The 13,782-nt window shown below is 41.2% G+C and overlaps 1 protein-coding gene across 2 annotated transcripts; it reads right to left on the reverse strand.

Annotated features, from left to right (window-relative positions):
• Positions 1 to 608: 608 nt before the first annotated feature.
• On the reverse strand, positions 609 to 13,271 carry ky (kyphoscoliosis peptidase). 2 transcript variants are annotated; one of them, XM_017690397.2, is made up of 7 exons: positions 13,166 to 13,271; positions 12,404 to 13,001; positions 8,847 to 8,961; positions 5,244 to 5,361; positions 4,700 to 4,891; positions 4,323 to 4,513; positions 609 to 3,406 (listed from the first exon to the last, which is right to left on the reverse strand). In XM_017690397.2, exons 2-7 carry the CDS (start codon positions 12,998 to 13,000, stop codon positions 1,947 to 1,949), a joined length of 2,673 nt encoding a protein of 890 aa, XP_017545886.1. In that variant the 5' UTR covers position 13,001; positions 13,166 to 13,271; the 3' UTR covers positions 609 to 1,946. The 2 variants fall into 2 exon arrangements, with proteins under 2 accessions (XP_017545886.1, XP_017545884.1); XM_017690395.2 differs by having other exon boundaries at positions 12,404 to 13,004.
• Between the last annotated feature and the right edge of the window lie 511 nt (positions 13,272 to 13,782).

Consider the following 13,782-nt stretch of genomic DNA (forward strand, 5'->3'; position numbering starts at 1 on the left):
GTCCTTGAGTTACATCTACTCAGAAAAATTAATCTTGAGCGATACCCATTTTGTAAATGTTTTTAAAGGCGATGTTTGAATACCTAATTTTTATTTGAGGTCTAATTAAGCCAGGATGACACTAGTCGTTAACAAAAATTGGGGCTAATTGATATAATTGATTGCTGGGATAGGCTCCAGCACCCCCTCCCCCTACCCCCACCCCCCAAGCGCGACCCTGACGGAGAAGCGGCCTAGAAAATGGATGGATGGATGGATGGATATAATTGATCATTGATGTTCAGTAATTTGTCATTTTAAGATTCAACACCTACATTTTCATTTTGACAGTTTTGAAGTAATATGTAATTCTTCACTCAACTGTGTTCTGGACCTGCAGCTGCTTTCCAGTCTTAAGGGCCCATCTGCCCTTTACGGTCCTGCTTTGTGCACACTATACATCTATATAAGCTTTTTTTTTTTTTTTTACAGCCACAAAGAACATGATGCACATCTCACGTAGCTGATACCCAGGCAAACATAGAGACCTAGACAAGTATGTTAAAAGGTTGCTGTATTTAAGAAGTGCTTGCATTATCATTGTCATTACTTGATAATATTCACCCAGTGCAAAACAAGACAAAATATTTAGCAAATATACATCCAATGCACAAAACAAAAAACAACAACCAAAAAAACCTAATAATTATATGTAGCTTCTTTTATCCAGTTTTGACCATATTTCATTAAACTGTCTGAATCCCAAATGGCCTGCTATTACCTTTGTAGTGCACTATGTAGTTCATGAAATAATGGCTTCTATATTCTAATGCACTCTGATTCCATTTACACCTGGTCAATTCATATCTTGAATATCAGAATCATATTTGGATTGAGCTTATCTACATAATAATGCATGTGAAAATTTACCCAGAACACATAAAATAATTCAATTTGATTGCTTAAACCATTTAAGGAGGCTGCCTGAAAGGCAGTTTAGCCAGATACCAGTGCAAATGCATCTGTCTCTCCAAGCCATGATCAATGCCCAACACCCCTCCTTATACCCCTCAGGTCTGAGTTTGGTTTAGCAGCCATCAAGATAGTTAAGATAAAGCACTAGTTTGGTTAATCTTCACTTTGTCTCATTGTTGTTCCCTCTTTGTATTAATACAGGTGGCTAATTATTATAAATATCCATCTCCTTGCTCTTTACATTACTATGTAAGTGTATAAGCTGGTGCAATGAAATTAATAATGCCCTATAAAATTCAGATTTTTAAGGCAACAACCATCTTTTGAATGCAGAGAACAAGGGACACGTTGTATTTAAGCTGATTTGCATATTACGTGTCATAAAGCAATCAATGTTTCAGTCGGACTAACAAATTTGACTACCAAGTGTAAAAACACACTCAAGGCACATGATCTGACCTGGTGTAAACGGAGTCTATGCTTGTGTCCCAATTCAGGGGCTACTTCCTTCAGAGGCTGCATTTGATGGCCGATTGCATCACAGCAGCGCGACTAGGCTGCCCTATTGCGAAGACCATTCATATGAGGCTGAGAAGTTTGTCATTCTTTCCCAGCGAAGGATCCAATGGGCGGATCCTTCACCAGCCTTCATATCCTGAGGTTCATTGCATGCCAGCAAAGATTCATGAACATGGTGGCGTCAGCAGAGGAGCAACTGGTACCTGAAGAGACCATTTTAAATATAAGTAAACAAGGTGGTCTAAAGCAAAACTTATGCAATGTTACGTTTTTGACAGAGAGAAGCATCTTCAGCTCTAATAAATGTTAAAAAAAATCAAAGTTTCATCCTCTGTCTTTAAAGAACGTTAACACAGCCTTTGAAGGACAGGCCACCGTAGACCACGTCCTTCGAAGGGGGCAGCCTCTGAATTGGGACACAGCTTATATGTCCAATAGCCATTTACGATTGTCAGTGCAGCTTCTCTTCCTTGTCACAGCTCACTTTTCAGGTCAAGGACATTGAAGGTCATGAGGACAGCCATGTCGCTGGCCTCTGACATGGCAGCGATCAGTTTCACTTGTGTGGCACCTCCTGTGAAGGCATCGCCCTCCCACACCCTGCTCTTATTCATCTTCAGCTCTGCTCGGTCCTCTGCCAGAACGCTCACTCTCCGTGCCACCGGCACCCGCACACGGAAACTCACCCAACTCCGTGGGGCCAGCAGGCCTGACCGCGGCTCTAGCAGCACACACCCTTTCCCCCATGCCGAATATACACATGGGAACGGATCTCCACATCTCTCACAAGTGCTCCGCAGCACGTAGTCACACAATGGGGTGTAATCTTGCTGAGGTGGTGTGCGTCCATACAAGCCTAGGCGATACACTCCCAACCTGGGAGCAGAAACGCTCACGGTCACCTTGCTGTCCATGGATGTGATCAGGACGTACCGTGAAAGTGGGAAGAGGGCCTCTCTGTGCAGCTCTGCACTGAGGCCCTGCTTAGACTTGTCTTGATTCTTTTGACTCATCTCTGAGCCGGGGCCATGCTTAGAATCAACTTTGTTCTTCTGGTGCTGCTCTGCACTGAGGGCCTGTTTTGAATTAGCTTGGTTCATCTCTGCACTGAGGACTACATGTATTTGCAGCTCTGTTGAGGCACAATGAAAGGTGATATTGCAGCGTCCCTGGGGTGCGTTCACTAACGCCCCTGTGTGGCTGAAGCGAGACAATCCAGCTGCTTCGGTGCGCATGCCTGGGCCACACCACAGGCCAAGGTCAGAGGGGTACAACTGGTTTAGATCAGCTCCTTGACCCCTACAGCGCAGCAAGAAGTTACCTGCATTCTGAAAAGACCCACTTCTGTCGCTATAATCCCGCACAAACATGGAGAGACGGTAGAAGCCTTTGTAAGGGCATAGCACGTGACATACCAGCCGTTCTGATGTTATTTGCAATGCTAGGCAACGCTTGGTTAGAGCAGGGTCAAGCACAGGGTGTGTGAGCTCACAGACCATCATCAGTGGTCGAGAGGTATGCAGAATCACCTCGCACTCGCCTCCCTCACCCACCTCTACAGGCTCTTCATTCAGCACGCTGCAGCCCTTCACACCCAGCTCCCCTGCCCTGGTCCCTAAACCCCAGCTCACATAGGGGTTGGCAGGTAACGGCTGGCTCTGCCGGATGGCTGGACACTCCAGCTCTAGAGAGCAGACCCATCGTAGTGCCCCGGAGTCGCCCTCTGCCCGCGCGAACAGCTTTAGTTCGAAGTCTCCTGGGTCCGGGGGCAGCAGGCGCAGACTCATCCCCTGACGGGTCATTGACAGCAGGCCACAGGAACTGTCAACCTCCCTCTGGCCTGGAACTCCCGTCTGGATGTCCCGCTGCCTCAGCTCATAGGTAAAGGTCAATGGTTTGGATGAGGTCATGGACACGGTCGCCTCCCCATCCTCTACATAAAGATTTGACAAAAAGTTACAGGGCAATTACAGCTTTGTATTGTGTTGTTAGGGAACTGTCTGTTTTCACTTTTAATCTTTCCTTTTCCATGTTTGTGTGTTTATATCCGTTAGCTGCAGTGCTGTCTGCAGAAGGTATTCCCTTGCTCAGTTTCAGGAAATCTCAGTAACAATAACACACTGGCCCCTCTTTCCCCTGAGACACTCTAATCTCTCAAGCACACAATAACTTCATAAACAGTGAATAAGAATAAGTTATTTTGAGCCTTTCTGATCTGTTGTCCCAGAGCCATGGAGCATGAGCTAATGGCAGGAGCCAAATATTACCTCAGTCTAGAATGTATGTGTGTGTGCCTGTGTTTTTCAGACCTGCATGTGCAACTGGGCAGTTCTTCTGTGTTTTCATGGCACGTCTGCAAGTACATATATATGCTCACAACTGTGCATATGCAGTTGTATGCAAAAGATCCCCAGTCAAATTTAGTTTTTTTTCTAAGTTGAAAATAAGTTAACACTTAAATACTGCACAGATTTTTTGTATATCTGAGTTTAACATATTGTAAAGAAGTTTCCATGTATAAAATGTGCCATAACATAGGCCACATTTTATGTTATATTTTTTCTCCAGTATTTTCAATTAAAATGTACAGAAATGAGTGTAGATGACATGTACATGGTCTTTAAATACAACAAACATGATGACTGTAATAACTAAAAGCTATTTAAAATACTACACACACATTTGATTTCACAGAAAACATTAATGAGGCCTTCTCTGAAGCTAGCTTGGCTCAAGGACTACACAGCTGTGAGGGTTCCTCACTGACTGCAATCTGTAATTGTATGTATGTACATTATATACATTTACTAATACTTTATCTGAAATACTGTCTCCTGCACAGGTGTTACCTGTGGTTATTTTGTATTGTATGGGCTGTAGAAGGGTTAATCCCAGAGTGTAGAAAGCTGAGGTCTTTAGGGGCCTCAACTCAAACTGCTCCATTGAGATCGGAGTGTCCAGCAGTTGCCAGTGCTGGTCGTCAGGGAAGTGGGAGTTTATGAATTCACTTGGATCAGTCAGGAAGTAGAAATCATCAAACCTAAGAGATGGATATGGAGTTATGCTTTACACCAAACTGATCTTTGATATTTAAAAACTATAGATTATAAATCTAAATTTTAGATGGAAACTGATTACAAAACAACTGTGTTTGTGCTTTTCTCATGTACTTCATCACAGGCATATGTATTGGTGTGACTATTATTAAAACTGCCAGGATTCAAACCTCTTGACGAATGTTTTGGTTTCCATGTTGACTGTGCCAGCCCCCCAACAGGCATCCAAGAGCCCCCACTGCTCCCTCACCCACACAGCATTCCACATGTGGTCCGAGGGCTTTTGCGACAGGCTGCGTCCAGGACAGTGCCCAATGCCTTTACTATAGCCACTCACCTCCTCACACTGAATACCAACCTCCCTACAGAGCACAAACAGGAAGCAAGGTCAGGTCAGAACACACTGCAGCTAACCACTAAAACAATGTTAGTACTCAAATAACTTTAGAGTTACAATGTCAAAGTAAGGGATTGAATACAGAATGATCCCCCCCACTCCCATCCATGGGGCACAAGAGGTCCCTGAATGATTTACAGAGTATGAAACAAATATACAGTATATTTTATTACTCTCAGTGGAACTAAAGCTGAAGGATCAATGGAGTTGTGAAAAGTGGTTCATGATCATTGCTAGAAGCTCTGTATGCTTGTGCAAACACTGTGTGATGTGTATATATGTATTGTGGGTTGGGTTTTTTTTTTGCTTTTTGTCACCTGCACATCTCTAGACATATACTGGAAAAGCCACTGCATACTCCTCGTCCCTCCATGATGACTTCTTCAGGTGTGCAGAGCTTTGGAGAAAGACCCAGGTACCCCTCCAAATCATATGCTACATACACACAAACACATATTGATTACACAGTTTTATGTGTATTAAATAAAGATGGCAATGATTCAGTTTCACAGTTGTAGAAAAAAGGCTGGAAACTTTTTACCCACTCCCACTGCTAGAACTAGAGAAGATTATCTCCTCTGCAAATTGTACAACCTGCATGCTCGATGCAATTCCCTCAAAATTACTCAAAGAAGTACTGCCAGTTATTATAAACCCTCTTTTAACTATAGTAAACTTGTCCCTTAGCCTGGGCTATGTGCCCAAAGCTTTTAAACTAGCAGTTATCAAACTTCTGATCAAGAAACCAAATCTTGATGTTAGTGTATTGTCAAATTACAGGCCTATTTCTAACTTACCATTTATATCCAAGATCTTTGAAAAAGTTGTGGCCCAACAACTTAGTTCATTACTACATAAGAGCCATATATGTGAAAAATTCCAATCTGGATTCAGGCCACATCACAGCACTGAGACAGCTCTAGTTAAGATAACTAATGATCTTCTTCTTGTCTCTGATCAGAAAAAAACAGATGTGAAATGCTGGATGTTACGTAACTTCCTCCTACTAAACAGTAACAAAACAGAGGTTCTCCTTCTGGGTCTAAAATTGACTAGATTTAATTTTAAATCTCACTGACTTTACAGTTACACCTGGCTCAGCAGCAAAAAATCTTTGCATCATAATTGATTCAGATTTATCATTCGATCAACACATAGGCAGCATCACTAGGACAGCTTTCTTACATCTTCACAATATTGCCAAGATAAGAAATGCCCTATCCCTGCGGAAACACTAGTACATGCTTTTATTACTTCTAGGCTAGACTATTGTAATGCACTACTGTCAGGACGTACGAGCAGGAATCTAAGCAAACTTCAACTAGTCCAAAATGCTGCAGCCAGGGTCGTCACTAAAACCAGAAAATTTGAGCATATCAGACCAGTGCTATCATCACTTCATTGGCTGCCTGTTAAATTCTGTGTTGATTATAAAATTCTTTTATTGACATATAAAGCCCTACATGGGCTCGCTCCTGAGTACCTGCAAGACCTTATTTCCTATTACAAGCCATCATGACTACTCAGATCACAGATTGCTGGCTTATTAATAGTTCCTATAATTAATAAGGCTGTAGGGGAAGAGCCTTTTCTTATAAAGCCCCCAAACTCTGGAATGATCTTCCAGAAAATGTTTAGGACTCAGATCTTTAAAACTAGGCTGAAAACTCACGTCTTCAGTTTAGCTTTTTGTAGGTAATGTTACCACTTAGATAAAGGCAGCAGATCCAGGGGTCTATGGACACAGGGAATTATAGTAAACTGAGATGCTGGTGCTGTCATCCCGCTGCTCGTACACTGTCACTCAAGTTTGTGGACAGTGGAGCAGAGGGATGCCAAACTGTTTCAGAGTGCTCTCCTGTCTGTGTGTCCTTCTGGTTCTCTCCTTTTAGTTAAGCTGTCATAGTCAGATCTGCCGGAGTCATTAGCCACACTCAAAACAGACAGAATAAAACCAATTCCATCTCCCTGCCTTTTTTCAGAGTACATGACTGCCCACATGTCCGGTCGGACACTGAAGGACGACTGACTGACTGCTACCCACTTCAGACCAGCTACCCACGCCCCAGCTACCGCCATCTGCCTTGGAATAGCTGCCCGGAAATCTACATTGACATTTTCATAGACTCCTAGCTATTACTACTACTAATACTACTGCTATTAACATTAGTAGTTTGACCAGAGGAGGACGGGTACCCCCTTGTGAGCATTGGTTCCTCCCAAGGTTTCTTCCTCAGCTCTGAGGGAGATTTTCCTTGCCACCGTCGCCCCTGGCTTGCTCACCTGGGGGTTTTTACATTCTTGTTAAAACTTTGTCTTTTCTGGAATTCTGTGAAGCAGCGTTGTGACAACATCAGCTGTAAAAAGCGCTATACAAATAAATTTGATTTCATTTGAAGTGCTAGTATTGGGCCAATAGCAGCAGAAAATATTGGATGAAAAAAGTGAATCTGGAACAGCACAGACTGACATTGTATTATAATATACTGTGTTAAAGCTTCATAGTTTTAAAGAAGAAATATTGTATCAGGATTAGCATTGGCCGATACTTAAGGTTTCCACATTGGTATTGAATGAAAATGTGGTGTCATGTCATACCTGTGTTTATACTGTACGAGGGACAATTTTCAGCCAGTTTAAACATTTAAATTACAAATAAAAAGCTATTTAATTGGGCTGTAACTGTTTATTTGCTTGATAAACACTTACAGTAATTACATCCATCATTAATATTTACATCATTAATATTTCAATGAAGTTGGGACATTGTGTAAAACATAAATAAAAACAGAATACAATGATTTTCAAGTCCTTTTCAACCTATATTCATTTGACTACACTACAAAGACAAGATATTTAATGTTCAAACGGATAAACTTTGTTTTTTGCAAATATTCACTCATAAATTCAATTGAATATAGGTTGAAAAGGATTTGCAAATCATCATATTCTGTTTTTATTTATGTTTTACACAGTGTCCCAACTTCATTGGAATTGGGGTTGTAATACTTAAGTAGTGGATTTATGCATGAAAAGGTTCTTTTACAGATTTTCAAACCTCTCATTGAGGACTTTTTACTGTATTTATGTTTATTTGCATCTATTCTAATGACACAAGCAAAAACATATTTATTGCCTGGTTTAATGGATTTAAGCAATGTGCTCAGGTGCCGCATACATTAGCACAGTGCTGTAAATATTTACCTGCTACACACTTGTGTGCTTGTTACATACAATAACAACATTACAACATTAAAAGGCCACCCAAATAATGTTTTGTTGATCTTTTGTCGACTCTATAAACAACACATTTAAATATGGAATTTTCTGCTAATTTTAATGTATAATTTGTATTATTTTTAATATAGTTTAATATATTGCAAAAAATTAAATATAAAATGTGCCATAACTTTTGCACAGGCCCTATTTCACATTTTCCCCCCAATATGTTAAAATCAGTAAATATGCAGTAATTGTGCTGTGAAATGTGCAGAAGTGTGTTCTCTGTAGAGGATTTGTACTTATTTTCACTAAGAAAAAAAAAAAGCTTTTTCATATAACTGTACTCTAGAGTATCCAGTACTCCAGTGTATTCCTTCATTAACTACACCTGATTCAACTTGTCAGCTCACGTGCAAGGGCTTCGAGAATTGAATTCAGAGCATTAAATAAAGGAGAATGCTAATCTCCGCAGAGCTGTGGCCTGGAATGAACCCAGTTTGATATGCCTGCTCTAAAGAAAACTATCAACTTAAAATAACACATGTATGTACATTTCACTTTAGTCACTATGGTACTGCACTATTTAATCATTGTAAACAGTAATTAATTTTACATACGATATGTAAGATTTATCATTTGAGCAGTTGGACTGTCCCTTTGGCGCAGATTCACAGATGTATGTGTGTGCATATGCTCACCGATATTATGGCAGAGCCAAACCCATATGGCCCTGAGTTTCTCCAGCTCATTTCTAGCCCCTTGTGTGATTGTGCGAGCAATGCTTTGAGCTGAGAACACTCCCTGTTCCTTCAGCTGAAACACACACATATGGGCCATGAGCAGTATCCAACAATAGATTACGCTGTATAAAATATGTGCCTAGATTTGAACATAAAAACAGAGAAAAAGTAAATGTAATGTGGCAGATGAATTCTGTCAGATGTTGTGTGTTTATATGAATCAGCTTTTGATGAACTCATGATGAAGTCATAGCTTCAGAGAGAACCTTTACTGCTGAGGCATGGATACCTCAATATGGTGTACATGTCCAGTACTGTTGAAATATGTTCTATAAACTAAGTAAAATAGGCAAAATTCCTCTAGTAATAGTTTGGGGGTTTATGTTGTGTTTATGTTATGATTGCTCTCTCTCATCCAGCAAGATCTGATTTAACTCAAATAAATCATTCAGAGAAAAAACTTTTGATTGTCCTATTTTCTGACTCCACCATAACCGCATGACATCAGTGTGACAACGCCGACATATTATTCGAGATTTTACTTTAAAAGGATTTGACATGTACACTATGTAAGGCATAAGTCTTAAAGTGAAATTTACCTTTAAAAACCCTTTAAAAAACTGCAACGTAAACAAAGTCATTCAGAGTGATTTGGTATGAAATGCTCCGTTCTAGAGAAGCTTAGCAACTAAGAATTGTTCATAGTGGTGGTGACAGAAACTAGAAGTCTAAGAGTTTAATGCCCCTTAATGCTACATCACACAAAACTATTCCATGAAATGGTTCTACATATATGCTGCCTGATGCTTGAAACATTGTTTAACAATAGTTATTATACATGGTTTTGGTCTAAGACATTATTTACATATCCATCCATCCATCCATCCATTTTCTAAGCCGCTTCTCCGTCAGGGTCGCGGGGGGGTGCTGGAGCCTATCCCAGCAGTCTTCGGGCGGAAGGCAGGATACACCCTGGACAGGTCGCCAGTCCATCGCAGGGCAGACAGACAGACACAGACAGTCACTCACACACTCACACCTAGGGGCAATTTTAGCATGTCCAATTGGCCTGACTGCATGTCTTTGGACTGTGGGAGGAAACCGGAGAACCCGGAGGAAACCCACGCTGATTATTTACATATATTCAAGAGAATGATACATATATGGTCAAGAGATTCATGCAGGTTGTTGTAAGGCAACATAGTTCCCAAATACGTGCAACCCTGTTTCCAAAACGATGGGAGTGTAAATAAAAATAGAATGTAATGATATGCAAATCATGATAACCCTATATTTAAATGAAAATAATGCAAAGTCAACATATCAAATATTGAAATATTATTGTTTTTGGAAAATATATGGCAAACATATTAATTTGATACCAGCAATGCATTTCAAAAAAGTTGGGACGGGGACAACAAAACACTGGCAAAGTTGTGGTATACTAAAAACACCTAGTGGAACATCTCATCATGAAAAAGCGCATCTCTGAGAGGATGAGTCTTTCAGATGTAAAGATGAGGACGGGTTCACCACTCTGTGAAAGACTCTGTGGGCAAACAGCTTCTCCTGGGAACATGGAGATTTCATCATTGAAGATACATAATATCATGAAAAGATCCAGAGAATTCAGGGAAATTTTGTATGCAAAGAACAAGGCTAAAAAACAATGTTGGCTGGCCATGATGCTGCAGTGGAAATCAAGGCATGGGCTCAGAAACACTTCTGAAAACAATTGTCTGTAAAGACAGTAACTCACTGTTTTCATAAATGCATGTTTCAACTTCATGCAACAAAGAAATTACATATTGACCAGATCCAGAAACACTGCCGCCTTCTCTTGGCCTGAGCTCATTTAAGATGCACTGAACGAAGTGGAGAATTGTCCTGTGTTCCAACAAATCAACATTTGAAATTCTTTTCAGAAATCATGAATGCCACATCCTCCAGGCTACAAAGGAGAATGACCATCTGGATTGTCATCATCACATGGTTCCAAAGCCAGCATCCATGATGGTATGGGGCTGCACTAGTGCATATGGTATGGGTGTCATGCACATCTGTGAAGGCACCTTTGATGCTGAATGATATAAATATGTTTTGGAGCAACATATGGTGCCATACAAATTATGTCTTTTTCAAGGAAGGCCATGCTTATTTCAGAAAAACAATGCCAAACCACATTCTGCATGTTTTACATGGATCCATAGTAACAGACCTCAGGTGCCATGCTAGCCTGCTTGCAGTCACCTATTTAAAATATTTGGCAAATTATCAAATGAAAACTATGACCCTGAACTATTGAGCAGCTGAAAAAAAAATCCTATATCAAACAAGAATGGGAAAACATTTCACTTCCAAAACTACAGCAATTGGTCTCTTCAGTTCCTAAATGCTTACAAAGTGTCGTTAAAAGAAGAGGTGACACAACACAGTGGTAAACATATACCTGTCTCAACTTTTTTGAAACATATTGCTAGCATCAAATTAATAATAATCATATACACTCACCAGCCACTTTATTAGGTACAGTGGCATGTTAACACAAATAGCTAATCAGCCAATCACATGGCCGCAACTCAATGCATTTAGGCATGTAGAGGTGGTCAAGACAACTGAAGTGCAGACCGAGCATCAGAATGGGGAAGAAAGGGGATTTAAGTGACTTTGAACGTGGCATGGTTGTTGGTGCCAGACGGGCTGGTCTGAGTATTTCAGAAACTGCTGATCTACTGGGATTTTCATGCACAACAATCTCTAGGGTTTACAGAGAACGGTCCGAAAAAGAGAAAATATCCAGTGAGCGGCAGTTGTGTGGAGAAAATGCCTTGATGTGAGAGGTCAGAGGAGAAGGGCAGACTGGTTTGAGATGATAGAAAGGCAAAAGTTGAAAGTATGCCAGTATGTTTCCAACACCTTGTTGAAAGTATGCCACAAAGAATTAATGCAGTTCTGAAGGGGAAAGGGGGTCAAACCTTTTACTAACAAGTTAGGTTGTACCTAATAAAGTGGCCAGTGAGTGTATGCTTTCGCATAGCATCCAAACTTTTTTAGAAACAGGCTTGTTTCATTCTTTTCAGATGTACTACTATTTTACCAGTATCAACACATAAAAACTCAAAAGACTCACGTAGGTGGACTTTTTTTTGGATAGGTAAATATAATGGCTACATTTGTGGAACAGACAATGCGACCCCTGGTTCCTTTTACCGCCATTATAAAGAAATCAAAGCCTGTGAATTTCTCCACAGTGTATCATTTTATGTCAAACCACTCTGAATGGCTTTGCTTACATCTCAGCAATTGAACCTGCAGAAATTTTGAAAGATCAGTGGAATTCCCCTTTTACAGTCAGGATTCCATTTAAAACATTACAGTTCAGCATTGATTCACCATTTATACAGCAGCCTTGCTAAAGGCAGTTTGCTGCTAGATATTGTTTTCTGGTATCTTAACATGTTTTTGGGGATGTTCTTCTGCATCTGTGTGTATTTGAATGCTTGACTGAGTGTTACCTCTTTCCCTGCACTAACTGCATGTGTGTCCACTTTGTGGAAGACCCCAGTGCTGCTGAACAGCTGTCCTCTTGGCTTCCTCTGAGAGGAGGAGCTTATGGGCAGACAGGCTTTCCTGGGCTGCGTGCCAGGATCAGCGTGGGTGAGAGGCTTCACCGGCTCTCCTCTGCCACCCGTTGCTATGCTCCTCTTCCTCACGCTCACACACTTAGCCTCGCTCTCTGCAGAGAGCTGGCGCTTTGTGCTTGGCCGCTGCTCCTCACTCTGCAGGTTTGCCCATTTCTCAAACACATTCCTTAGTGCTGAATCAGTAGGGCGGGGCTTAGAATGACACTGTCCCCTCTTCTGTAAGGCCCCTCCCTCTTTGTCAGTCGTCAGATAGGCTTTAATGGCGCTCTTGTTCTCTTTTTTGTCCTTGAGTGCAGACTTGGTCTTCATTTCTTGGTTTGGTTTGTCACTTGGGTCCTGAGTTCCTGGCTCCTGTAGTTGGTTGCCATGGTGATGATTCTCCTCTATGATTGGTTGTTCATCGGGCTGGGCGTCACATGGCAAGCAGGTAAAAGGGAAGGAGAACTTCTGAACCATGGCATCCGCCATCCTGCTGATTCCATGTACAAAGACACGGTTCCTGAAGTCAGTTAAGCTAAGCACAAGTACTCATCTGGACAAAACCTTACTTAATATGTTGTATGATGCAAAGCTGTTTAGAAACATGCACATCAACACAAACACATGGATCAATTACTCCCAAACAAATCTTACTTTGAAACAGTGGCCGTCCCCAGGTTAGTCGGCAGGTCTTTCAGTCCTCAAATGCTAAACATTTCAGAAGGATAATATAAGAGAAATAGACAAGGAGCACATATGAAAGAGACGTTTGTTTTCTATTGTGGGGGTCTTTATATATCTATTCTCTGACTCGCCGTATCCGCCCCTCAGAGGGGATAACAGCCTAAAAATATATTTGGACTCAACTGGACAACCAATCAGCTAAAGGGGGGTTGGGAGTAGATGCTGGAACAGAGGGTGACAACAGTGGTGGGAGGTTACAGATAAGAGTGTGAAGAATCCCCATACAAACATATGAACACAGTATGTATTTGTCTTGCACCACAATATATTATATCTGGATATAGGCACAGAAGCCGCCAAGCACAGTGCAAATATACGTACATGAATAAATGCACACACACTGTTAGGGCCATATTGTTTTCTGATCTGCCTTAAACTAGTTATCCCCACTCTCCAGATTACTGTCCTTCTGTAAATAAATTAGCAAACATGGTCCTGACCTTGGTGGATACTGTCGCTATGTGCAAGAAAACACAGCAGCTCTTATTTCCATACATAGAGCCCCTGCTCCCAAAAATCATCCTCAT

Source organism: Pygocentrus nattereri, chromosome 5 (assembly GCF_015220715.1).
Source record: "Pygocentrus nattereri isolate fPygNat1 chromosome 5, fPygNat1.pri, whole genome shotgun sequence".
Taxonomy (NCBI): Eukaryota; Metazoa; Chordata; class Actinopteri; order Characiformes; family Serrasalmidae; genus Pygocentrus; species Pygocentrus nattereri.

Coding starts and splice junctions, on each gene's coding strand:
- ky (XM_017690397.2), bottom strand. CDS start 13,000: ATGGCGGATGCCATGGTTCAGAAGTTCTCCTTCCCTTTTACCTGCTTG. Junction 5,362..8,846: donor TTGGCTCTGCCATAATATCG/GTGAGCATATGC, acceptor GTGTGTATGTAG/CATATGATTTGGAGGGGTAC. Junction 3,407..4,322: donor ACAATACAAAATAACCACAG/GTAACACCTGTG, acceptor ATCTTTATGTAG/AGGATGGGGAGGCGACCGTG.